Genomic DNA, 25,549 nt, shown 5'->3' with positions numbered 1-25,549 from the left:
AATATTTTGTTACAAATTATTAATTATGTTGACTATATATATATCATGCATAAAAAAAATAAAATATCCCGTTGATATATTTGGGAGAAAATAGAATAATTAGTATAGTAGTATCAGAATTGGTAATCTTATTATCAAATTCTCTCAGACTCAAAAACCTTGTACGAAGTCAAAATTGCTTTTGACTTTCTTCTTCTTCTCTCATATGATTTTTGCCGGTGCTGTTTGTAGCTGCAAAAGAGGTATTTTTTGAAAAAAAAGAGATGGAATTTGGAGCAAAAGGACAGAAGAAGCCAAAACCCATTGATGTGTTTAAGAATGTCAAGGGCAGATATACTGGTTTAATTAAAGCTCTCACAACAGGTTTTCTCCTGTGCTTTTTTTTTTTTTTTTGTTATCATGTTTAATTTTGCTTTATTTAATTGATTTTGTTTGTTTTTTGTATTCAGATGTGGAAGAACTTTATAAGCAGTGTGATCCTGGTAAGGATAATTCTTCTTTGTATTCTTTTTAAGTTATGGTCTCTGTTTGAATTTTGGGTTATCAGTGGAATAGGGTTGACATTTTTTTGTTTCTGTAATAATTTGTAGTATGTTATATGCATTACGTTAAATTCGGTATTTAAACTTGATGAGTTCAACTTTTAAAGTTATTAAGTGCTTTTAAAATTAAGGGTTCCTTAAATACTGGGTACAGTTGTATCCATAGTATATAAATTTTGGATTATCCATTAAGAAGATCAATTTCACTGTCCAATGATTGTGGTATGTAAACTCCATCCGCCTTTGTCTATATGTCTTTTCTTTAGATAGATATTGAAAGATTTTGGACAATATTGATTAACGAGTAAGAACATCAATTTCACTCAATAGTATGTAAACTCCATCCGCCTTTGGACTCTAGGTATATGTCTTTTTTCTAGTTATTTGAAGTTGAAAGATTTTGGACATATTGGAAGAGGCAGATCTAGGATTTCAAGAATCTAGGTACACTACTAAACAAAGGAGAAAAAATAATATATTAAGTTGGAATTGTTCCTTGTCTTTTTAGATAAATAACTCAACGTTCAACCAAGTGTTCATTCAATGCTTTTGGAGCATGGAAAGCAACATCTAATTCTAGAAAATACATTAAATACATAGTTTGGTAAGAGATTATGGGTTCATGCAGGGGCGGAGCTACATGGAACTTATGGGGTCCATCCGAACCCCCTTCATCGGATCGATTTATTGATTTACAAGTATATATTTAATAATGAACCCCCTCAGCATAAGCTAAAGGCTTGTTTCAGTGGTAAACTGGGTTCAAGATTCGGTCAAATCTACTCGGCTGCGAGAGTTCGAGTTCGGGTAGCATCAAATTTTTAATCACAGTTTAGCTTGCTGCTGCTACTTCCTATGTTTTATTGTTCTTGTTGACGTAGAATTGAATTTTATCTACTTACTAATATCCGACCTGATCCAATCCGTTTACATGGGGATACTATTAGCGTGCTTACTTATTTTTTTGAACCCTCAATGAAAATCCTGCCTCCACCACTGGGTTCATGTGCACACTATTTCTAGAGTAGAGCCACCCCTGAATATTGGATGATAGAGTAAGAACATCAATTTTACTCTCCAATGATCGTTACATTGCTTTTAACATCATTCCATCAGTGATCTTTTGTTCCTGTATCTGAATTTTTATATATGGGAAGATGAAATTCAAAACATTTTAGTCATTGTTACCCAGAACATAGAATTTCTATTCCGTTATGATAAGGTAGATCTGGATATGAATGTTCTCATATCCACATGCATTATAGGGAATTCTTTACCCCTCCTTGAAGCAGAAGAAGAATCAAGTTACATTGTGTGTAGCTTAAAGTAACAATTCTAATTCTAATCCCTTGCTTTTGATTTGATAATGCTTTCCTCGTTACAGCGGTGAAAAATAAGTATACACAGGATACTAAGCCTTACAGCTGTAATTAGTGGTAGATATCGAATGAAGACGTTGTACGTCATGTTTTTGGAAGTGATATTTAGGGTGGCTGATCAGAGTAATGTCATTGATTGCTGGACCTTCTTTTTATTCTATATCACGGATACTCTATGTTGCTTGGACTCTTCAAAAATGTTGATGAGTGCGTATCAGATCCTCCAAAAGTAGTGTATTTTGGAGGATCCGACACGGGTGTGGCAGAATTTTTGGAGAATCCAAGCAACATCTACTATAAGCTCCCTCCTCACCGCACCTCCCTGTCCTCCTCCAAGTTTTGTTACAGTCAATATGTTTAATCTGTCTTATCTCAAATTGCTTATAACACGGTACTCCTATTTCTTCTTGTTCATGCTCAAACATATCAACTGTTTTTTATGCAGAAAAGGAGAACTTAAGCTTGTATGGACTCCCAAATGAGCAATGGGAGGTCAATCTACCTGCTGAAGATTCACCACCAAGCCTTCCAGAGCCTGTTCTTGGTATCAACTTTGCTAGAGAGGGGATGGAACAAAAGGAGTGGCTTTCTTTTGTTGCCTATCACAGTGATTCTTGGTTGCTTGCTATTGCCTTCTACGCTGGTGCTAGATTTGGATTTGGCAAAGCCGAGAGGTACTTCTTCTCACTTGATTTCTTCTATGCAGCCAAAACATCTCCATGCTCGTAAAATTATCTTTGAGAGCATGTCCTGATGATTGACAATATACGTTTAGCGATTCTGCCTGCTCCAGTACCTCATTTGACGTTTTTTTTGTGTTGATTCTGCTTCTCAATGCATTAAAGTTTTTTTCTCACTGCTCTCTGTTAAAAGCAGAAGTAATGCATCTGATTAATGTGTTTTAGGTTGGTTATATAGATTACACTAATACTTTTAGTATTGAGCTAACACTGCCCGTAACTATTACTATCAAGAAAAGTTAAAAGCAGTAAGCTTGTTTAATTTCAGTTTATTGTATTTTGCACCTTTGGTGCACATTTTACTTTCTGGGAAAAATCATTAAAGTATTTTTGGTCCAAATATGAATATTTTACTTACTTAAAATGGAACTACTACCCTATGAAATGAATTTCATACCGAAATTCCTAATAGCACCTCTAGTACTTAAGCAGAAACAATGGAGGATGTTCAGGATATAGAAGTCGTTAATTAGCTTTATAAGTAATATATCCATTTTACTCCCTATAGAATGTTCATGTTTGAATGGAAACCTATTTTAGTCATTTTGTAAGAAGATGAAGAGGTTCGGAAGGAAAAGTGAAAGGAAGGACGGGATGCATAGTGCAAAATATGCATAAAAAGAGGTGTGAAAAATGCAAATAGCTTGTTGAGTATTACCTTGAATACTAGCTTGCACTTGTTAAAATGAGCTGATAGAAGCGCACTTGTAGGAGTGGCTGTTAACAGGTTAATTAGATTCAACTAGCTTGGTTTATTAAAAAGAACATTAACTTGGTTTATTTAGTAGGGCTTGCTCTCAAATGAACGTTGATCATTGACCTCTGGGCTGTGGTTTCTAGACGTTGTATGGTGAACGTAACTCATGCTTGTCAAGCTGATATTTGCAGTTATCTGAGTCGACCAACCAACATCAATATGGAATTGTGTGGTTCAACTTAAATTCATCTCTGCACTTTTGTGTTTGTTGTATGTGAAAACGTTCATATTGAATGGTGATTCTAATGGGAAGCCCTTGTTCTAGATTTTTTTTCGCATTGAACTTTGTGCATAGAGGATTAGTACATTCAGATATCTATTAAGCTACCAGAGATAGTCTTTTGCCTCAATTGTGACACAAGTCATTGTGCTTTAACACTTCATGATGTTTACTGTGTTGTTGCTCATTAGTTGCCTTCTCTTTTCCAGGAAGAAGCTCTTTGACATGATAAATGATTTACCTTCAATACATGAAGTAGTGATTGGTGTGCCAGAGACGCAACAAAAAGAAAAACCTACAGTCCCTAATCAAAGTAAAAACAAATCCAAGCCAAACGCCAGTAAGGTAAAGAAATTATGTTCCCAAAGTATGCTTTATTTGCATGTCAGCTCTGTGATACCTTTTTGTGTGTTGTTAAGACTAAAATGATGTGTTTGCAAGCATCTGAATATCAATCTTATGGTCATTTTTGGCAGATTTTGATTCAAATTCTGCTTTAAAGTTCTGATTTTCTGGTATCTAGACTAGTTGTTGCATGAATAGCTTGTCTTAAACTAGCTTAATTGTCCGTGATCTTTCGACTGTATTGTACCCTTCTACCACATAATGTTAACTTCTTTTTGAGCTATCGATGTTTCCTTTTCCACTTGATAAAACAGAGGGCATCGGAGCCTCAGGGTATGCTTACAAAGTTACAGCAAAAATATGAAGATGATGATGATGATGATGAAGAAGCAGGAGACGAAGAAGATAAAGAAGACGAGGAGGAATGGGGTATTGAGATGGATGTTGAAGAGGAGGAAGGTGAGACACTGTGCGGCGTATGTGAGGGGAAGTATGCAAAGGATGAATTTTGGATATGTTGCGATCATTGTGAAACATGGTTCCACGGCCAGTGTGTGAAGATCACCGCTGCCACAGCTGAGTACATTAAGCAATACAAGTGCCCGCCTTGCAGCAGCAAAAGATCCCGGACTCACTTTACAGAATACTGATCAACAAGAGTTCTCTTGCTGCTAAGTGCAGCTAACTGTTTTAGTTAGGCTATTCATGATGTTTAGCAAAAATGTCTGAAGTTCAGTCTCAGCCATATGAAACTTCAAATGTTTTATCTCAAGTTAGACTTTGTTAAGACTAACTTCAGTCGTTGCATGTCTGAAGTTGTCCCCAAGTAAGTAGATGTGCCAAAATTTTGGGACATAACTTAAACAGTGACACCAAAATCAGGTCTATGTGTACTCCTCTACCCTACCCCCACCCAATTTTAAAAGTATTTATTTTTTAAACCACTTAGCTCGCTATCATTAGCTGTATTTTTTTTTAAATTTTGATTGATTAGGACAAAGTTTTCGATAATCTTCGACTTTTTTAAAATATCCTGAATAGTTCCGGTAGGTAGGGTTGATGTTATTAAGAAATTAGTTGAATATAACAAGTGAAGCAATCAGGTTTTTTCCACTAAATGTTTTTTTTTTCTTAAAACAGAAGAAACGTGATTGCTGATATAATAGTTACATATAGACAAAAGTTCTATTAATATAAATTTATGTATAATGGTCGGCTACTTGTGTTGTTGTTAACCACTATCATTAGTCATCTGAATATTACACAATAAGATAATCTACTAAATCTAATCCCTTAATGTTGGATAATTACGTTGGCCCCACCACATTTTCCTGTCTCGTTAAACAATAACTATCCTCGTTTTCAAACAAGTTGCGTTAGTTGCATGAAGTGCGGAGAGAATAAGATATACACAAATCTTATCCCTATCTTTGCGGGCAAGAGAGACTATTTTCAATAGATCCTCGACTCAGAAAAACAGAAAGTAAGAGAGAAAAGGAGACGACAAAATAACAATACACATAACATATGTAGAGCAACGGATATTAGTACACATTGGAGGAAAAAACTATGTGATACCTAAATCATACTACTAGAGTACTAGGAGTAGGACAAACATTCACTAACCTTATACCATGATCCCTCGACCACCATGTCAGTTGAAATTGTGTCATATTTTGTTTTATCACTTTCCCTTTTCAACCTATCTCTATCTCTCCTAACTCTTACTGTTCCCAAATTGACAAATTTTATATAGGTTGTCAGCCTACAACAACCCTCCTCCTATATCCAAACTTAGTACCAACCTACCTATACCTCTCCTAACTCCAATTGCTCCCAAATTGACAAATTTTACATAGGTTGTCAGACAACAACAACCCTCATCCGACAATATGAACAACCTCAATCTGACTGAGTTCCCGTCACATTAAATCAAGATTAAATATGCTAAAACCTTTGTACACGCAACATGTTCAAATCAACATCATGATCAGGCAGAATCTTATCTTCCATTGGCTGAGATTAGCTAAAAGTCAATTAAGCCCACTACAGATTCTCATCTTACTATTTGATCAGTGCCTGAGAAGGATAGGTTCCTACTACTTGGCTCCATTCTTGAAAAAGTATAGTTCTTGAAGGAAGAAGAAGAAGTCTCACATCTGGAAGTAGACAAATTGCTCAGTACAACAACAGCAACATACCCCACTTTAGTTCCACAAGATGGGGTCTGGAAAGGGTAGAGTGTACCTACCTTACCCCTACCTCATAGAGATGGAGAGGCTGTTTCCAAAAGACCTACTCAAATAACACAAATAAAAAAACATACCGAAGATGAGAGATAAAACAAGTAGAGAAAGCATAGGATAGCATACAGGAAAGTGAAACAGTAACAACAGCCAAATAAATTTAGTGAATTGGACTATATATACAGATTCATTCTTTGTACATGAACAACTTACATTCATCATTCTTTTTGTTCTTGATCTAGGCATTGTTTATGTCTAAACTCAGCATACTGATTCCTAAAAAAAGGATCATTCAAAAAGAAAACTTATACATGGATCAAAGAGAGAAAAGTAAACCTAAGAAGAGCGATAACTGTCTATGGGGATCACTATGCCCAATTTTCTTGATTCTTCGTGGAGAGGCGTTTGAGGAATTCGTAAGTAGTGATCATTGTGGTTGCAGACATGGACATTGAAGCCCATCGAGGGCCTAATCCTCTGTAACAAGCCATCCACCCACCTTCCCTTACTAAATTCCTTACAGTCTGAGCTACTGTTGGCGCTCTCCGTCCATTCTCATCGCCATCCAGGACCTGCAATCTTGTCTTGATTGTGTCTAATGGTGTTGTAATCAGAGCTGAAACGCCTCCGGCCATGGCTGCACTCACTCCCTGAACCATCATAACAGTCTTCGAATCAGGCTTCAGAGTACTCTTGATGTTATCCTCAATTCTGTCATCACCATTCTTGCTGAAGTAACATCCATACCCACTCCAGACAAGCCGCTGAGTGATGGCGTAGGATGTCCACCACAGTGCATTGGATGGAGCATATGTCAAAATTGAAAACCCAAAACCTCTGTACAGTCCCTTAGGTCCATCTGTCTTGAGGATTCTTCGAAAAGCATCGATCCCATTGAGATATTTACACGATGCTGGAGCAGCGCAAACACGCTGCACCATGAGCCGCTGGCTCACCACATCCACCGGAGTCCAAACCAGTTGTGCGGCAACGGCTGCGCTCAGCCCAGCAGCAGCACTGGCTAACGCGGTCGCAGTAGGCTCAGGAATGCCGAGCCTAACCGTGGCCGTACCAACACTACTCTTGGTAACCTCAAGAGCAGTCATATAAAGTGCCCTAGCAGGAATTGTACCCATCAACGAAGTCCCAAACCCACGATACAATCCGCGAATTCCTTCAAGCCTAACAACGGAAAAGGCAGTTTTGAAACAGGAAAGATGAACTTGCGCTACCTGTTGACGAGTCTTCAACACCACAACAGGATAAAGCACAGCTGAAACACCTGAAAATAAGGCGGCGCCGAGGAAGAAAAACTTAGATTTGTCCAGCATTTGCCAGTCTACATCCGCCGGCAACTGGATTTCCTTAGCCGATTCCTCCTCCGCTACACTTAAACTCATTTTCCCCAGTTTTCCTGTCTCGGTCTCAATTTTCTCAATCCTTTTTTTTCCCTCCCGGAAATGTACAGTAACAATCAACGTCTATTCTACTAAATTGAAGCTAGATGACGAAGGTAAAGATTTTTTTCGCTGGCGAATCCATATTTTGGATCGGAAATGAGTAATAGCAAAAGGACCTAACATTTCTGTATCCGTATCATATGGGAAAGATTCATAATGGTCAACTATACAAATCAGAACGGCGTAAGGGATCGGAAAAACTCACCGGAAAATCTAGGATCTCGCCGGAGATATTCAATCGGAGCTTATCTTAAAACAGGTGAGCTGCTTCAGCTGCTGCTATTTCTTCTTCTTCTTCTTCGTATGAGCAATTTTATGTAGTACTATATATTTTTCAGGGAATTTAGAAAAAGTGGAGGAAGGAGCCACGTGTCAACTGTCAATTGGCAGAGTGGGTAGGGTTATATTCGTCCGAACAAGTTGAAGTTGTTCCAAAACGACGACATTCTGACGTGCCCAACCTTATCCTTTCATCAGTAAAACCGATACGCTGCGTGCACGTATTTTAGTCTTCCCTGTACCTGCATTTGCCCAATTGTTGGGTCGACTAGCCATCTAATTAGGCCCAATCACACTTTGCGGTCCCTTTATTAAATGATTTTTGGTAATACAAATTTATATTTTGGATCTTACTCCCTCCGTCCCATTTTATATGTCACCTTTTGGATTTCAAGATTCAAACAAGTCTATCTTTGATCGTAAATTTTTCATAGATCTTTTAAACATTTTGAATTATCAATTATTGTGACTCATAGTACTTTTTACATAGTTTACAAATATATAAGTTTCATTTCAAAAAAATTGAAGATTCCATGTGCAAATTTCTAGTCAAATTTAAACTGTTTGACTCTCAAAACATAAAAGGTGTCATATAAATTAGGACAGAGGGAGTACTATTTTTGAAAAAGAAAATAATTAAATAGATTCGATAGAGGATAAGATATACTTAGATTTTATTCATATCTCGTAAAGATATGAAGATTATTTTTAAAAGACCCCCGAATGAAGTGAAGTTGAATAAAATATTAATAAAAAGAAAAAATGTCAATAAAGAAAATATAACACTAATTATAGAAAAACAATATAAGGCATACAATAATTAGGAATAGTTATATTAACAAAATAGTGCAATGATCATCAAAACATAATAGACAATATATGCTAACAAATAACAAAAGTAAGAAATTATATGAATAAGGATATTACTTTGACAGATACGGTCCCTAGATTAGCATTAAGCCAAATCCGTTGAAAAGCAAGGTAACGTTCAATTACCTATTAATTTGTATCTTAATTTGTGATTTAATGTCCTCCTATTTAATGTCATATTTTCGATAAGTTGAAATTGTATCATATTTTGTTTAATCATATCTCCCCAATAATTTTTTGGTAGATCTCTACCTCTTCTCATACCCATTATTAGGGGTGTTCATGGTTTGGATAAAAACTGATTCAAACCGAAAAACCAAACCAAACCGATTTAATTTGGATTTTGGTTTGATTTGGTTTGGTTTTACATTGTTAAAAACTGGTAGTATTTGGTTTGGTTATGGTTTTGTTAGAAAAAAATTGAAGAAATAACCGAACCGAACTGAACCAACAAGTTATATACATAAATTTTATTATTATACATACATAATATATTATATTCATAAACAATTTTAAAGATTTTATATATGTTTCATCAAAATTTATTTATAATTTACTTATGAAAGAAAAAATGTCCAAGGTGAGAACATTTTTCTTATTGGTTTCATGTATATGAGTGTCTATGAAAATTCTTTGTGAGACTGAAAATGTCATTGTCTCTTCCTTCTATGCCAAAACAATGAATTTTGAAGTTTTATTCAGTAAATTCAATGATCGAAAGTTCTATAATGCCAGTCATTCTAACTATTTTTTTGTTTGAATGGATTGTTGTCACTTTTTTCACGTTTTGAATGAATTGTTTATTTTATTTTTATGTATGGTTAATAACCGAATCAAACCAAACCAAACCAAAATCGAAAACAACCAAACCGATAAATGTATATTATATTTGGTTTGGTTTGGTTTTGATAATTTTAAAACCGATTAAGTTGGTTTGGTTTTGGTTTTGACCAATAACCGACCCAAACCAAACCGTGAACAACCCTACCCATTATATCCAACCTTTGTACATTTATTCTTCACATGTGTCCAAATCATCTCAATATTCATTTCCTCGTCCTATCCCGAATGTCTTCATTTTAACCTTATCATTCCTAGTAATAATATGTTCACGCATTCATCTCAGCATTTTCATTTATGTGTAATTGAAACAATATCAATAACAATACATCTAATGTAATCCACAAAGTAAATTTGAAAAAAGATAAAAATATACATAAATCCTACACTTATTTTATCAAAATAAATAAATTATTTTCAATAAATTCTGAACACAAAATTAGAAGAGTTTATAAAGCAGGGTAGTAAGAAAAATAAAACAAAGTACAAAATGAATAAAACAAATATGGTAAAGAAAACATTTTTTTTTTTTTTACAATACTACAGTCGTTCAACTAATTAACGGAATAACCTCAAAAGGAATATCGCTTCCCCCCCCCCCCCCAAACCCTTAAAATAGGTCATGAGTCATGCACACGGAGGTGAGTCATGTAATGTAAATACAACTATTGCCATGTGACAACACGTTAGTGCCGGTGACATTGCCAAACACAAATACTCAATTTTGATGCCCCTATTTGACTTAAATTGACACAAATATATTATTCTTACAAAATTTACTAAATTCGATCAAATTCATCTAGAAATTGCTAAGTTTTCATCTCTATTTACAAATGCCTACGGATAAAGTTAGATATGCAATAGTGTAACCTCAGACAAATATCTAAAATTTTATATTGCAATGAAAGTTGGGACAAATTCAATTATTTTTGCTTGACTTAAAATAAAAATGCATAAATTTCATGGTGATATGAATAGTAGTAATAATTTAATCACGTGAAAATGGCAAGTCATTGTAAGCCACTGGATCGTATCACCTGTACACATGTCGTAATCTTAATGCAGTACCTGTTAAGGGCAGAGCATTAGCTGATGTATATGGTATGGCCCCTTATAGACAAAAGCCGCGCCTTCTCAGCTTCACAATCACACAACAATGGCGGCTTCTTGCATGCTTAGATCCTCTTTCATCTCTCCTGGTCTTCCTCAACTTCATCATCAATCAACTTCAAAACCCAATAATGGTATTCATTTCTTCACTCCGATTAAAGCTACTGCCACAAACGATGCGATTTCCCAACAGAAGCATCGCCGTCCTGCGGACGAGAACATCCGTGAAGAAGCGCGCCGTCACTGCTCATCTCATAATTTTTCAGCCAGGTATGTTCCTTTTAATGCTGGTCCCAATTCTGATGAATGGTATTCTCTAGATGAGATTGTTTATCGGAGTCGGTCTGGTGGATTACTTGATGTTCAGCATGATATGGATGCGTTGAAGAAGTTTGATGGTCAGTATTGGCGATCCTTGTTTGATTCTCGTGTCGGTAAGACTACTTGGCCTTATGGGTCCGGTGTTTGGTCTAAGAAGGAATGGGTCCTGCCTGAAATTGATAGTGATGATATTGTTAGTGCTTTTGAAGGGAACTCGAATCTGTTTTGGGCTGAGCGTTTTGGCAAACAGTTTCTAGGCATGACTGATTTGTGGGTCAAACACTGTGGGATTAGCCATACTGGTAGTTTTAAGGATCTTGGGATGACTGTTTTGGTGAGTCAAGTTAATCGGTTGCGGAAAATGCATAAACCGGTTGTCGGTGTGGGGTGTGCTTCTACTGGAGACACATCTGCGGCGCTATCGGCTTACTGTGCATCTGCAGGCATTCCATCAATTGTATTTCTACCTGCGAATAAGATATCTATGGCGCAACTGGTTCAACCTATTGCAAATGGGGCTTTTGTGTTGAGTATTGACACTGATTTTGATGGTTGTATGCAGTTGATTCGTGAAGTTACTGCTGAGTTACCTATTTACTTGGCGAATTCGTTGAATAGTTTGAGGTTGGAAGGGCAAAAGACGGCAGCAATCGAGATTTTGCAGCAGTTTGATTGGGAAGTTCCGGAGTGGGTGATAGTTCCTGGTGGGAACTTGGGCAACATATATGCATTTTATAAAGGTTTTCAGATGTGCAAAGAGTTGGGGCTTGTGGATCGCATCCCTAGGCTTGTTTGTGCTCAAGCTGCCAATGCTAATCCGCTTTACTTGCATTACAAATCTGGTTGGAAAGACTTCAAACCTGTGAAGGCAAACACAACATTTGCGTCTGCTATACAGATTGGTGACCCAGTATCTATAGACAGAGCTGTTTTTGCCCTGCAGCAATGCAATGGGATAGTGGAGGAGGCAACCGAGGAGGAGTTGATGGATGCTATGGCTCAGGCGGACTCGACTGGGATGTTCATTTGCCCACATACTGGTGTGGCATTGACTGCACTGTTCAAGCTGAGAAACAGTGGAGTCATTGCACCAACTGATAGGACTGTGGTTGTGAGTACAGCTCATGGATTGAAGTTTACTCAATCCAAGATTGATTACCACTCGAAGGAAATAAAAGACATGGAATGTCGGTTTGCTAACCCACCTGTGGAAGTGAAGGCAGATTTTGGATCAGTTATGGATGTTCTGAAGAGCTATTTGTTGAGCCAAAATTCCAAGCTATGATTTGTTCTCAGTTTTAAACATAGTAAGTTTGTAATATGTACTCCTTTTGTCAGCATTTGGTTCTTTATCGTCATTAATTTGCCGTATAGAAATGACCAGATGGTGATTTTGTTGTTGGCAGAGTTGGGGAGAGAGGCTCTAAATTACTTTTGAGAGTACTATGAACTCAAGTCCTTTTATGGAACTCTGTTTTGTGTAGCAGTCTGCTTATTTTTGGCATTGCTTTGGTGCATCACAATGGAAACTGCCTTAATTAGACCTATTTGGTTGAATTATATGACCTTAAAGAGAATCCACTTTGGATACTGCAGCTAGAAACTTGTATCTTAGCTGATTAGTATTTCCTTTCTTTTTAACATGTATATACTTGTCATGCCTAAAAAGCTCTGGTTTGGCCATAGTATACTACAAAATCTGAAATCTTGAACCAAAACTTGTATTACTATTCACAAAATTCAAGTTACTTGTGCATGCTCTGTCACATGCCACATTGGGTTGTAACGTATTGAATATTGCGAGTGTGGGACTATAATCTACATTTATCAGTTACTATGATCTTTGGAACTAGAAATCTGGATTAGCTTGCATTGCATCTAATATAGGCGATATCAATTAATTGGTTTTTTCCTTAATGATGCCGGTACCTAATACCTCCCACCAGCACAATACTGGGCAATCTGCCCGTGAAATCTCAGGCAGATAGAAAGAAACCATCTAGTGTGTTTTGCCTCCATTGGGATTTGAACTTGAGACTTCATGGTTTTCCATTCTCCTCCCACTTCATTAACCGCTAGGCCACACCTTTGAGTGCAATATGTCAAGACCAACTAGTGAAAATTACGTTTTGCTATTTAACATACATTAAGTTCGGTGTTTGTCAAGTGTCTTCTCATTTTGATTAGAGACTTGATTGACTTTGTAGGAATAGGTGATATCTAGGCATTTTGCTGTTACTATCTCAAAATATAAGTGAAATTTAGAGGAACTCTACTTTAAGGGACATCCTTATTTTGTTTTGGAATGAAATGGACCTTATATTAGCAAAATTGATATAGTAGATTCATATAGCATATTTAGGTAGAGTAAATTGATTGGCATTGAGGTGATTGGACACACTTAAAACGTAAGTTTGTTTCTTGCTTGGTTAGTATTGCTTCAAACAATAACAACAGCATGCCCAGTGTGGTCCCGCAAATGGGGTCTGGCGAATTGGATATAACAAAATCCAATCTTGAAAAATCTACTATGGAATCCATTTTGAAAGACTTCTACTGAGTTTAGTTAGTACTGGTAGTTTGGGGAATGTTAAAGATGCACATTTGTACTGGTGACGGTTTCTACAAGTCAAACTGTTTACAACATTAATAGTCATGGGGTACTGTGCAGAAGACCAGCTATTTTAACGCGTTGTTACGTTCTATATGAGTTCTGACTGGAAGTTAGAAATAAAAGCTTTATAGATCATGGTGTTATTTTGATCCTTGTGAACAATTCAGACCTATTTTCTTTTCCATTCTATATTCAGTTCAGAAGTTCAGATTATGGTGAACTAATGGTAAGATTGGTCTAACCACAACATCTGAATACCTCATGTTCAAGTTTTTGAAAATTGCAATTTACAACAGCTTGGATGAAGAATGTGTGTACTTTATGAAATTTTAGGGTTAAATGCATACTGGAGTATAGACTGAAAGTGCAGGCTGACAAAGAATGAGATGAGGTGAAAGGTAAACATCCAAATCCCCAGCTTGCATGACTTTTTGTGCGAGTAAAAAAGCTGATGTTCTCACTCCATACTATAGACCCTGCATTTTTGTCCTACAATCTTCAGTTGCTAATGGGATGAGGCGCTTAATGATTTGCATCTCATTCTTGAAGCTTGAAATAACTTGAAGAACAGCAGTACTTTCAGATATCAGGTTCTTTCTCTTAATCTAATTGCATAGCATCTAGACAGTTACATTTGTTCGTCATGGGGGTACCTGCTACCTCCTAGTAACACAGGTAATCGTGTCCTGAATAGATGGGAAGTGGCCTCACTGAGATTTGAACCTGAGACATTATGGTATGGTTCTCAGCATACCTGATTGATCAAGAAATTCCATTTTGAGTTTATTTAGTTTCGTATACACAGATGCTGTCTCTTATTTTGTTGATGCAAGGAGCTTGTTTTGTACAATGGAGACCAAGCATTAGTCCCTCCCCTATCCAACTCTGATCCCATTACTTTCTACACAAGATGTTAAGCATCATTTGGGGTTGAAGACTAGTGCTATACGATTGCTCCAATTTTTTCTAGATCCTCCCCCGATGTTTGTTATCCGCATTGGGGTCTCATTAAATTTGGATTTGCACATTGTAGAGCTTATTTTTGGGGATAACACTCTGAATAAGATTTTTTTTTCATTCTCAAATGCTTGAATCCGGAACCTCTAATTAAGATTAGAGAGATGTCAATCATCTATCACGACCTATGTTTTTAGTTGTCTATTTTTTAGACAAACGTCAGTCACGACCAGTAGTAGTAGCATGAGTATATACCTATTGACGTCATAGTTCATCTCGTGACGTAGAATATCAGTTAAGGAGTATAAGTCAAATCTATTCCCGTGATTGTCAAGTCCCTAAACTTGAAAATCTCATACTCAATTGCTTGGATATATCTTCAAACTTTGTTTGAGACTCTACAAGGATTGAATATTGACTTCCTTCGTCTCAATTTATGCAATATTCTTTTGCATCTCGAAATTTAAATTAGCTCTCAATAAACAAGAAGAAGAAGAAATAACAGTACATAAATTGGGGAGACTGAAGTAATTAATGGTTGAGTGGTTGGGAGGTCCTATAATTGAATCCAGCTTCTATCTACTACTCAGTTATGAGCTTGTCAAATAAGGCTTGACTAATGCAATATAAATCTCCTGTATGGTTTGTGAGCGCAATGAATGGTCACTTAATAATGAGAATGGCCACTTGACTTCACAAAAAAACAGATCCCGTGACACCCACTCTTTTGCCATAAAAGTAAATCCAATGAATTTTCACGGATTTCCAATTCTTACACTATCCACACCCATAACCAATCACACACACACATTAAATTCCTACCTATCTAATTATAACTATATAAACCCTTTATTTCATTCACTTTCATACACACATTGAAAGAAAGAAAGAAAGAAAGAAAGAAATAGAGATGGAGCATTATAACTTTGCCAAAATATATATGACATTGGCTTTGTTTGCCATAGTGTTGAGCAGTGTTACTATAGAGGTGGCGCGGGCACAAGGAATATGCAACGTGTCGGGTGAAGGATTAATGTCATGCAGACCATCAATCACACCACCTTATCCGACAGCGCCTACAGCCCAGTGCTGTAACGCGCTGTCCCATGCAGACATGAACTGCCTTTGCTCTTACAAAAATTCCCAGTTGTTGCCTTCTCTCGGAATTGATCCTAATCTCGCAATTCAGCTCCCTCAGAAATGCAGACTACCTAATCCTCCCCGTTGCTAAATTAAAGCAGAGTAATTAAAAGTTACTTGAATAAGCTCGCTATGAGAACTGATGAGGAGCTAGCTCTCCCCCTACTTCTATTTACTATACTTGTATCAACATGTGTTGTGTGTATTTTGAGCTTTATTTGTCCTATATGTTTTTACTTAATGGTTGTATTTGTAATTCAGTTGTTTGTCTAAGTTCTCTTGCATTGTTATTCCTTCCTTTTTCTTCTACTGCGTTTCAATTTTATAATGTTACTTTCTCTAATCCATATTAACTGAATTGTTTGAATGTAGCTAGCCTAGGCTTCAGTAAAGAACAAGTACAAGTAACACTTGAGTCGTGCTATGCACTATCTTCAAAAACTACTTTCACGATTTGGAAGTTTTTCTTCATGAGTCTTTCTCTACGAGAGTAGAGACAGCAACAAAATCAACTACTAGTATAAAAGATGGTGTAGTCATTATGATGCAGTGATATAATAGGGCTCAGTCTTGCGTGATCAAATAATGAAGACGTAATGGTATATTTATAGGTGTAATGAAAATAGGTCATTCAATAAGGACACGCCACATGTCTTATTGCAAGTTCAAGGTTACATGAGAAGTGTCATCATCTTATTTGTGCAATTGTCACTAACCCTCAAATCTACCAATATGGTTATGACAAGTGTCTAGGTTTGTGACACTTATCATTAACCTTCAATATAATGTTTTGAAATATTTGAAGTTGGCAACAGCCCTAACAAATCCAAACGTAGCATTATAGAAGGGATGAAATGTGTGAATGCTAAGCTAATGTAATTGCAAATGTGTGGCAAACGTCACAGTTCAACCAAATACTCAACAACTTAGCTTTTGCTGGTCCCATGCCCCTAAAATCCAAATGAATTGCCAATTTGCGTCCAAAATGTGTCCCTTCTTTGTAACAGGTCGACAACAACATATTCAGAATAATCTCACAAGTAGATTGTGAAGGGTATCATGTTCGTAGTCTTGCCCAAGTCAGCTATCCTTTTCAATTTTCAAGCTAATATTTTATATTCGTATTGAAATTTAATTTAATATGAATTCACATCGAAAAGTTATATCATGCTTTTGATAAAGAGGTTCAAAACTTTTGATATGCCAAATATTGCTTTTGACAAAAAAATCTCTACAAGCAGTAGTATCCAAGGATATTTTCTTATTATTAATCATTATATCATGGATTATTCAAAATCACACATTTCTGTTATCTTTGTGCATGTAATTTGTGAAAATACCCTCAATTCCCAATCATTATAAACACAAAACATGTCAATAAAATATGAAAACTTTGACAAATCAATCAATATGGTAAGAAATAATTACTACTCCATATATAAGCAAGGAACTAGATTCATATCTAATTTGGACTCTGAATAAATATTCACCAACTCTACTTACCCCATGGCCCATACACAAAAAATACAAATGTAATGGCAATTGACCCCCAATTAGTTATGGAAAAATAATCAAGTAATGCATGTTATGAGTTTGATACAAACACTCTGCTACAAACAAATATCTAATTTGAAAATACAAGTAAGCTATCATTTAACAACAAGATCTCCTCAACCAAAGATCGAATATTATTTCCTCTTATCAAATACATCATCATCATGGATGGATTATTCAAAATCACACATCTTTCATAACTTATGCTAGTCAAGTACTACATGACCAACTTATCAAATCCAACAAAGAAACACAAAATTAACAAATATTCAACCATAGCGGAAGCTTAAGTGCCTCGTGCTGCCCCTTTTAATCCAACTTGTAACCTTTCCTGACAATCTCTCTATTTTCTGTACACTAATAACTTTATGCAGTACAAGTTGAAAAACACCTCAAATCTCAATCATGAACAAAAATGTAACAAAAAAATGAAAACTTTAACAAATCAATCAATGTGGTGATTAAGAAAAGAATCTAACTGTGGCCTACTCCTGGGCCTAGATTTGATAAGCTTCGTCCTTGATCATTTTTGTTCAAGGAGTTGATTTTTTCTAGCTTTAATCCAGCTCTAAATTTTGATATGAAGTTTTCAGCTTTTGTGTTTACATCTGGGCTTGGACAGAACAATGGCGACGGTGCAAACGCCATCCGTTCACTGGCGCCGGCGTCTTCCGCCATCGGGGTGTTTTCGGCTGAATCTATATCTTCAAGTTCAGGCGACCCAGAACGTGAGCTGACGGTGCTGTCTATTCTCACGTAATCGCCTTGTACTACGAATTTCCAGGCGTGTTTTCTGAAGAATGGAGGCGGTGGAGGTGGTGGTGGAATTGGTATCAACGGCGATTCTCCTCCGCTGTTTGGGTTTTCTTCGACACTGTCGAAGCTTCTTATTTTCACTGGCTTTGGTGCTGGAGTTCTGGTGAAAGGGGTATTTGGTCTTGATATCCTGACCGGTACTGCCTTGACTGGCGGAGGAGGTGGTGGCGGTGGTGGAGGTGCATTTCTCTTTTTTCTGGCCTTTTTGGATGTGAATAAGTTTTGAAACAGAGAAGAAGGTGGTGGCGGTGGCGGAGGAGGCGGTGGTGGAGTGGAGGATGCCGGCCGTTCGTAATGGAGAGGAGGTGGTTCTGATTTGTGGAGAAGAGCATCAAAATTATCAACACTTTTTGATCTGTTTTTTCTCTTCTTTTTGTGATACAAAGAGTTAATAAACTCCCTCGTCGCACTTGCACCACCTCTTTTCCGATCGCTTTTACTGCTCCTCGGCTCCACATATTGTGACAATGGAGGCGGCGGCGGCGGCGGTGGCGGTGGAGGTGGTGGAGGTGGTGGAGGAAGCGTCGCCGGTGCCATAATAACTTTATTTGCTTCTCGCTCATGATTTTCCCTCTTTTTACTTGCTCCCTCCTTTTTACGCCGAACACTATGAGATGCTCTCTTCACTTTCTCCTCATATACCAGTGCCGGAGCTGGCGGCGGTGAAGGCGGAGAGAGCGGCGCCGGAATTGAAGCTGGTGGAGTAAATGTAGGAACATTATTAGATCTTAAATGATCTTCATAAATAGTTTTAATTTCAGGTTCCGGTGAACGATCAACTTCTCTCCAGCTACGACGGCTATTAAGCTGACCGGGATCGGAAAATCTATGACTATCCACATGAGTATCATCATAGAACCGCCAATGATCTTCCGCCGTGATCCACCGCGGCGATACTTCACACAGATCAGGATACGAACTAAAACTCCTCCTCAATCCACCTCCTCCGCCACCATTATTGCTAAAACAATCCCGTTCTCCATTATCGAACCATGTTCGTGGTGTTATTGGATTCGGATTTGAATTTCGAACTTCTCTAAACCATCGACTATTTGGCGTTGATGGATTCGATTTCTGAACTTGATTTCTGTTAACCGGAGAAACTGTTTGTTCTTCATTGTTGTTTCTACTGAGAAAACCAAAAATCACAGCAACTAGAACCAACACTACATTCACGGAATCCCAGCTTTTCTTTACATTGGTTGGTTTAAATATAGATAGTGTTGAAGGAACTATGAAAACTACAAAGAGAATCGCCGTCACCAGCAGAATAATGAGCAACAGTCCGGCGTTAAAGAAGAGAGACGACACCCGGTGGCGTAGCCTCTCTGTACGGCGGAGATTGGTGGTGTTTTGTAGCCAAAATGGGGTCATGTCTTCCCCATCATCTGCCATTGATTTAGGCTAAAAGGAGCTCTTTTGGACACTTTGTGGGTTGTATTGTATTGCTTGTTTAAGACTTTGGGTTTGACACTTTTTGTTGGATGGATAAAATTAAAAATTTCGATAGTATATATTTATAATATAAAGTTTATGGATTTTGGAGTTGCAAGATTACTTGTGGGGTTGGAAATGGAGCAGTTGTGGGGAATATTGAAAAGTTATATTTATTAAATAATGGAATTATAAGTGTATGTATGATGCAAGAGTTGGAATTTTTCACATGCTTAGCTAAGAATGACAGCCTATATTATCAAATATCAATACCGCGTATATTGTAATTTAAGTATCTTTGAACCAATCATATGAATTTTGATAACGTTTAAGGATATATTTTGACGCTTGTTATTGTGGACAGCATACAAATTACTCAAAAGCAAGCATACATTTGCCTAAGCAACAACTAGGAAAAAAGAAACAAAAAGCCATCACATTTACTATGTGCATAGTCGAGTCAGGTTTAGGGTTTAAATTTTATAAATTTGAGGTCGACAATTAATAGTAGACTCAGATCTAGGAAATTGAATTATAGGTTCAAATTTGAAATTCTAACTGAATTCTATTGAGTTCGACATTTAATAGAATTTTTTTAAATTGAGAGCTTTATCTAAAGTTACGGGATTCGAACAAATATAGCGTATCTACTCTATGTTAGCCCCTTGTTCATAGCCTAATTGGATCCAGTTATTGAAGTAATTTTCAAGTCCTTGAATCCTTCATATAAAACAATTAACTAGTAGCCTAGCTCTAGCTAGCACCACGGAAAGATCCATGATCCATCCACAAAATTACGGTAATGCGTAAGACACAAACTGAAATAATTTGAATTCACGTATAAGAAAATTCACTATGGATAGTTTTGACGTTCTGTATTAAAGAAAACTTCACTTTTCAAAACTCAAACTCGAGACTACAGACTAAAAGTGAAAAAATCATTACCATTTTACCATACCATTTGTTGGTAAAAGTTTGAGAGTTTTGAGACTTGAAACTTTACTTTTCTAATACTAGGGTCTAGGGGCAATGCATGCACCAGCTCATATACCGTATTTCAAGTGAAGAAAGAAGAAAAAATGAACAACGTAGATATCGTGTGATATTGACATCCCACGTCTTCATCAACTACGCTCCCATACATCTCTATCATCAACTATGGATCAGAGGCGAATTCAGTATTTATCAAATAAAATCATATGTTTGTTCACTGATATGAAGTAGATATATATATTATAGTAAAATACTTACAGATATTTTTAAAAAAATTAACTCATATAAGTTTAAATTCCGACTAGAAATTTGTTTGATGAAAACACGGGTAAAAAATTCATGCATTAGTCACTTTCATTCTTCTCGTTAAACCGTCTATAACACTCATGGCTACAATTCTAACTTGATTATTTTCTAATAACTATTGTACCTTACAAGTCACATTAATTGAGACCAATATTATATCAACCTCGAACTACATAGCGTTATAAATATTCGGCATCTTAGACTATAGTACAATAATTCATGCCACAGTAAGTCTTTGGAAACTTCCAACAAAATCTATACAATTGAAGTTTGACGGTTTCAACGGCCAATTGTTTGCAATGTGTTATTCGACCCTCTTATCAATATTTCAAATTTATATGATATTTTTTAGTTTTTTCATATTCAAATTATGTTAATTTTGATAAATATTTTTAAATATATATTTTATAGCCCATGCACCATGTATTGACTGCATTACACAGGTCCTACTTATAGAATAAAACTTGATTAATTATACTACTGAATTGTTAATGACAGGTTCTCCTAATTAGCCACTCATCTTTAGGAGTCCCTTTTTTTCTTTTTTTGTACACCACGAGCCTAGAAAAACTTTATAGTATATTGGACAAATTTATAGAAAGTTTAGTTGATTAAGTTTTACGAGTCAATTTTGAACAGCTAAGAATAATATATACTTTTTGAAATGACAAATTTTAATCAAGTTAAAGATTGTGGTCCAACATTTTTATGTGTTATAATATATACTAGTATATTCTATTTTTAAATTTTCTCTCTCTTGGTAATCATGAATGTTTGAACACTTCTATTCTTACGGAGTATGTAAAATTTTCTTCACTTAATTAAGTACAGCATTATTTTTCCGCCTTCGCGCTTTACTTAAATCTCTGAATAACTCCTATGTTTATTAATTCAATTCAGTTTAATCGGCTTGTTTCAGCCATTCTAAAAGTTGAACTGATTTAAGCTAAATATATAACCTGAAATGACCCTTGAGAAAACTTATTAAAATATTTTTAATTTTTTTGTTTGATCGTAATAAAAAAAGAATAGTTATGTATAATTAAATAAATCATGTGGAGTCATACAAGTGATGATAATTGGATTCCATATTTATGTTACATGGTTTGTTTTAACACGATAAATTCTCTCTCTCTCCTCACACTTCCCTTGCTATGTTTTTTTCTACTCTTTCTTCGAAATCTCAATATACTTGTCCAGGATAAGTAAGATCTTCGATCTGCATGGCTAAACGGTTAAAGCAGCCCAAGCTCTTCTACGTACTTGTCCAGGACAAATAAAAGAAATCCTCAGCAGAGTTTAATCCGATGTCAATTTAGGCGTCACCTTTCAAGAATAGAAGGAAGCGGAATAAGCGCTCGTTCATTTCTGATTCACTTCTTCCCATTCGTTCCGAGTCGCCAAGGGGCAGAAGCCTTTCTTCTGATTTCTTTGCAAGCATTACGGAAGATTCGTTAGCTAATTCAATTCATCACCCACTTGTATGCTGCTAGGTCCGAAACCGCTTGAGAGCACCACTACGCCCCTTAATGAATCGAATGGCCCTTCAACCTCATAGATCCTCATGAGACCCGCAATGTGCATAACTTATCAAGTAACCAATTATGGCTTTGCTTTTATACTGAACAACGGAAGAACCAAGAAATTGCACCTCTGATATTGCTACAACATGCTCAATTTACATAGCCATTTTCTGGCGCAACAAACACCAAAAAAATTGGATAAACGTCGTTTGTTAACTGTTTTTTTTCTATAATACATTGCTAAAATACTATTCTCATACACACCTTAAGCCCATAGGAAAAATGAATGGACTGAGTTATGTAATAATGAGATTTATACCCGTCGCCGTGTACAGATTTATACTAAACCAAATGTGGGTGAACATGTAATCTCTAACTTTTGCTTTTGAACTTCCTGTGAGCTTTAAGGTCCACCACAATCACAGATATATTGTCTTTGCTACCTTTTTGAAGAGCCATCGATGAAAGATACTCTGCCGCTGCTTGTGCAGCAGGATCCACTCCCTGGCCCCTTTCCGGCAGAGGGTTAGTCCCATTCTTTTTGTGCCACAGCAGAATTCGTCGTCTAGCCACTTCACAAGCTTCCTCGTTTGTCATCACATCCCACAATCCATCACTGGCTAAAACTAGGCATTCATCTTCTCTAGCACGTGGTACAAACATAACTTCTGGTTCGGGTATAATCCATGGTTTCAAATATCTGTCACCTGAGAATAATGGGATACACGAATAAACAATAGAGAGAAACAGTAAAGTATGTAGTTTTAACTTTCACTTCATCTATCCAAACTCTATTGGGAAATTGACACCATATCAATACATGAGCAATAGCAGCTGCAGAGAAATGAGACAAATAACCGAAGACAAGGCACTTAAGACAAACGACAATTAAGAACTGAGAGAAAGCAAAACCAAGGTGGTATCGGAAACTCATGGAGAAAAACAAACAGATTGCATGCATCCTAGGTCATATATGTTAACTCTCTCCATTAAGAAAAGACTAACCTTACTTTCCTTTACAGTTCTTTCTTAAAAAAACTGACCTTTATAAATGGAAAATTATTTCCCCACCAACCAATGAACCAAATTAATAAAATCATATACTTCTACTTGTTATATGTTTACTCCATCTGACAATTTTCTTTTTAGTTCGTCCCAAAAAAAGTCATGTTTCTATAATTAGAAACAACTTAACTTTAAAATTCCCCTAGGACCCTTAATGAAATGATTTATAGCTACACAAATGATCAGAGTATGACAGACCACAAATTTCAAAAGTCTTCCTTTCTTTCTTAAACTTTGTGCCAAGTCAAAACGGTGCCACATAAATTGGGACGGAGGGAGTATTTAATACTTGATTTAACATGTCACCAACTACCTGTTCTTCTTTACAATTCGAACAATTACTTGATCAACATCTCTATTAAACTCTATATAATGTAATATAAAGGAAGGCTGAGGATTAAAATGTAGGGGTGTATCACTGAATTAAACATAATGAAGAACGTGCAGAACCTTGAGGCTACCCTTGAGAATATATTAAATGTTGGCTAGATTGAGCCCCCACACACAGTTATCGATTCAATTTATTAATGATAATGACCAAAAAGTCATTCTAGGTATACTTGCAAAACTAAAGAGAGGATGCAGAATGATACCTCTGATTGACATTCCTAGATTTTATTGACCATGGTCCATGGAGAGTACTGAAACTGTTGGTAATCAAAGAAATGCCTAGTTATATTGTTGGACGTTTCTGTGAGTTGTACCCAGTAAGTGCCTCATGGGATCCTGCTTATTAGAAGTCAGAATTTGGAGGGAAAATAACACTAGAACTACGCCTCAATCTCAAACTAAGTTGGGCTTGGTTATATGAATTCTCGATATTCATGTCTCTAATCTAGATCACATCTCAATCCAATATTCTTTGATAAAGGTGTCCTAATCCAATATATAAAAAAGTTCAAGTTCTCTTGGCACTTGAATTTCTCTACCTTTCCAATGGGCATAAAAATCTTCACAAGACAAGACTAACGTGAGAGTATTAGCCAATACTCCTAGGAACCATTGAACCTAAAGTAACACGAGAGTGCAGAAGACCATCTTCTATACTAGCAGCTGTCTTCTAACTTGGGCAACAATAGCTAAATATCAGTATTAGCCACACATCACCTGACGTACATTCCCTAAAGATCTCACAGGTTCCCTTATGATGGATAATATAGCCAAGTATTTTCTATACACGAATGTTACACTTACCAAAGAAAACAGGTATCAAGCAAATCCATTGCACAGCACACCAATAATAAATCATGAAAGCAACAGTCATTCATATGTTATATATATATATATTGTACAAAATATTCAACAGATGCAAGCTGAAAGGTTTTAGAACACCAACCAATAGATCTTGACATAGCAAGAACACCAAATACACGATGCCCATTCCACTGAATGACCTTACCACCAGATGCTTCAATTCTGGCATACTCATCTTCTCTGCTTGGCTGGTAAAAGAATACAAGGTAAAAGAGTGAGATGGTAATGCATCAACCACATTCTTTCCTGCCAAAATTAGACACATGTATGTGAAAAAAAGAAAGAGAAGAACAAAAAAGAGAACAAGAGGTTGATGCTAAAGTGTGTTTTACTTTGTGATCGATTGACAATGCCACCGCTTCTTTGCCACGATAAAGGACTGCTCTTGAATCCCCACAGTTAGCAACTATAATATGAGATGAACAAATCACCGCTACAACCGCAGTGGACCCAACAGTTTCTGGGGCAATAGGCTCAGAGGTGCAGCTAGAGGTATTTATGTTGTCATCACAAAGATCTATGTTCACCTTTCCTCCAACTTCATCATCAACCTTGAGAAAGCAATTAGTAAAGACCTTCTCCCACTGAACCTGCCGGGTATCCCTTACACTTCCATCCACCAAATCATGTTTGGGAAGTTTTAACTCCTCAACTAATGCTAGATGAACACGTTTACAGCAATAATCCGCAACCTGCATGACGAAACATCAGTCAGTTATGATCAGCTTAGTTGTCATTGGGTTGAAATTTGTCAGGAATCAAACTGATGATAGAACAAACATCC

General features: G+C 36.5%; 5 protein-coding genes across 11 annotated transcripts in view; 2 read left to right on the top strand and 3 right to left on the bottom strand.

Annotated features, from left to right (window-relative positions):
* The first annotated feature begins 261 nt into the window (after positions 1-261).
* LOC125820765 (PHD finger protein ALFIN-LIKE 4-like) lies at positions 262-4,810 on the top strand. Its single transcript, XM_049500193.1, has 5 exons — positions 262-363; positions 450-482; positions 2,367-2,595; positions 3,848-3,983; positions 4,298-4,810. The coding sequence occupies exons 1-5, from the start codon at positions 264-266 to the stop codon at positions 4,631-4,633; spliced, it is 834 nt and encodes a 277-aa protein (XP_049356150.1). The 5' UTR covers positions 262-263; the 3' UTR covers positions 4,634-4,810.
* Positions 4,811-6,370: 1,560 nt separating this feature from the next.
* Positions 6,371-7,981, bottom strand: LOC125820690 (uncharacterized). Its single transcript, XM_049500110.1, has one exon. The coding sequence runs from the start codon at positions 7,627-7,629 to the stop codon at positions 6,598-6,600; it is 1,032 nt and encodes a 343-aa protein (XP_049356067.1). The 5' UTR covers positions 7,630-7,981; the 3' UTR covers positions 6,371-6,597.
* A 2,814-nt stretch (positions 7,982-10,795) lies between these two features.
* Positions 10,796-12,754, top strand: LOC125820591 (threonine synthase, chloroplastic). The gene has a single exon (XM_049499995.1). It carries the CDS (start codon positions 10,835-10,837, stop codon positions 12,392-12,394), a length of 1,560 nt encoding a protein of 519 aa, XP_049355952.1. The 5' UTR covers positions 10,796-10,834; the 3' UTR covers positions 12,395-12,754.
* A 5,019-nt stretch (positions 12,755-17,773) lies between these two features.
* Positions 17,774-19,828, bottom strand: LOC125820779 (uncharacterized). The gene has a single exon (XM_049500212.1). The coding sequence runs from the start codon at positions 19,583-19,585 to the stop codon at positions 17,849-17,851; it is 1,737 nt and encodes a 578-aa protein (XP_049356169.1). The 5' UTR covers positions 19,586-19,828; the 3' UTR covers positions 17,774-17,848.
* A 2,754-nt stretch (positions 19,829-22,582) lies between these two features.
* Positions 22,583-25,549, bottom strand: part of LOC125820771 (protein phosphatase 2C 16-like) — a 75,459-nt gene continuing 72,492 nt past the window's right edge. For all 7 annotated transcript variants that reach the window (XM_049500204.1, XM_049500205.1, XM_049500198.1 and 4 more), the window contains 3 exons: positions 25,098-25,457; positions 24,848-24,953; positions 22,583-23,153 (listed from right to left, as the gene is read on the bottom strand). In XM_049500204.1, the coding sequence (XP_049356161.1) occupies positions 22,819-23,153; positions 24,848-24,953; positions 25,098-25,457 (801 nt within the window). In that variant the 3' untranslated portion in view covers positions 22,583-22,818. The remainder of the gene's footprint in view (positions 23,154-24,847; positions 24,954-25,097; positions 25,458-25,549) is intronic.

Source organism: Solanum verrucosum, unplaced genomic scaffold (assembly GCF_900185275.1).
Source record: "Solanum verrucosum unplaced genomic scaffold, falcon-dt-bn FXZP01000117.1, whole genome shotgun sequence".
Classification (NCBI taxonomy): domain Eukaryota; kingdom Viridiplantae; phylum Streptophyta; class Magnoliopsida; order Solanales; family Solanaceae; genus Solanum; species Solanum verrucosum.
The sequence above is the reverse complement of the archived record's forward strand: the minus strand, read 5'-3'. Positions and strand labels throughout refer to the sequence as shown.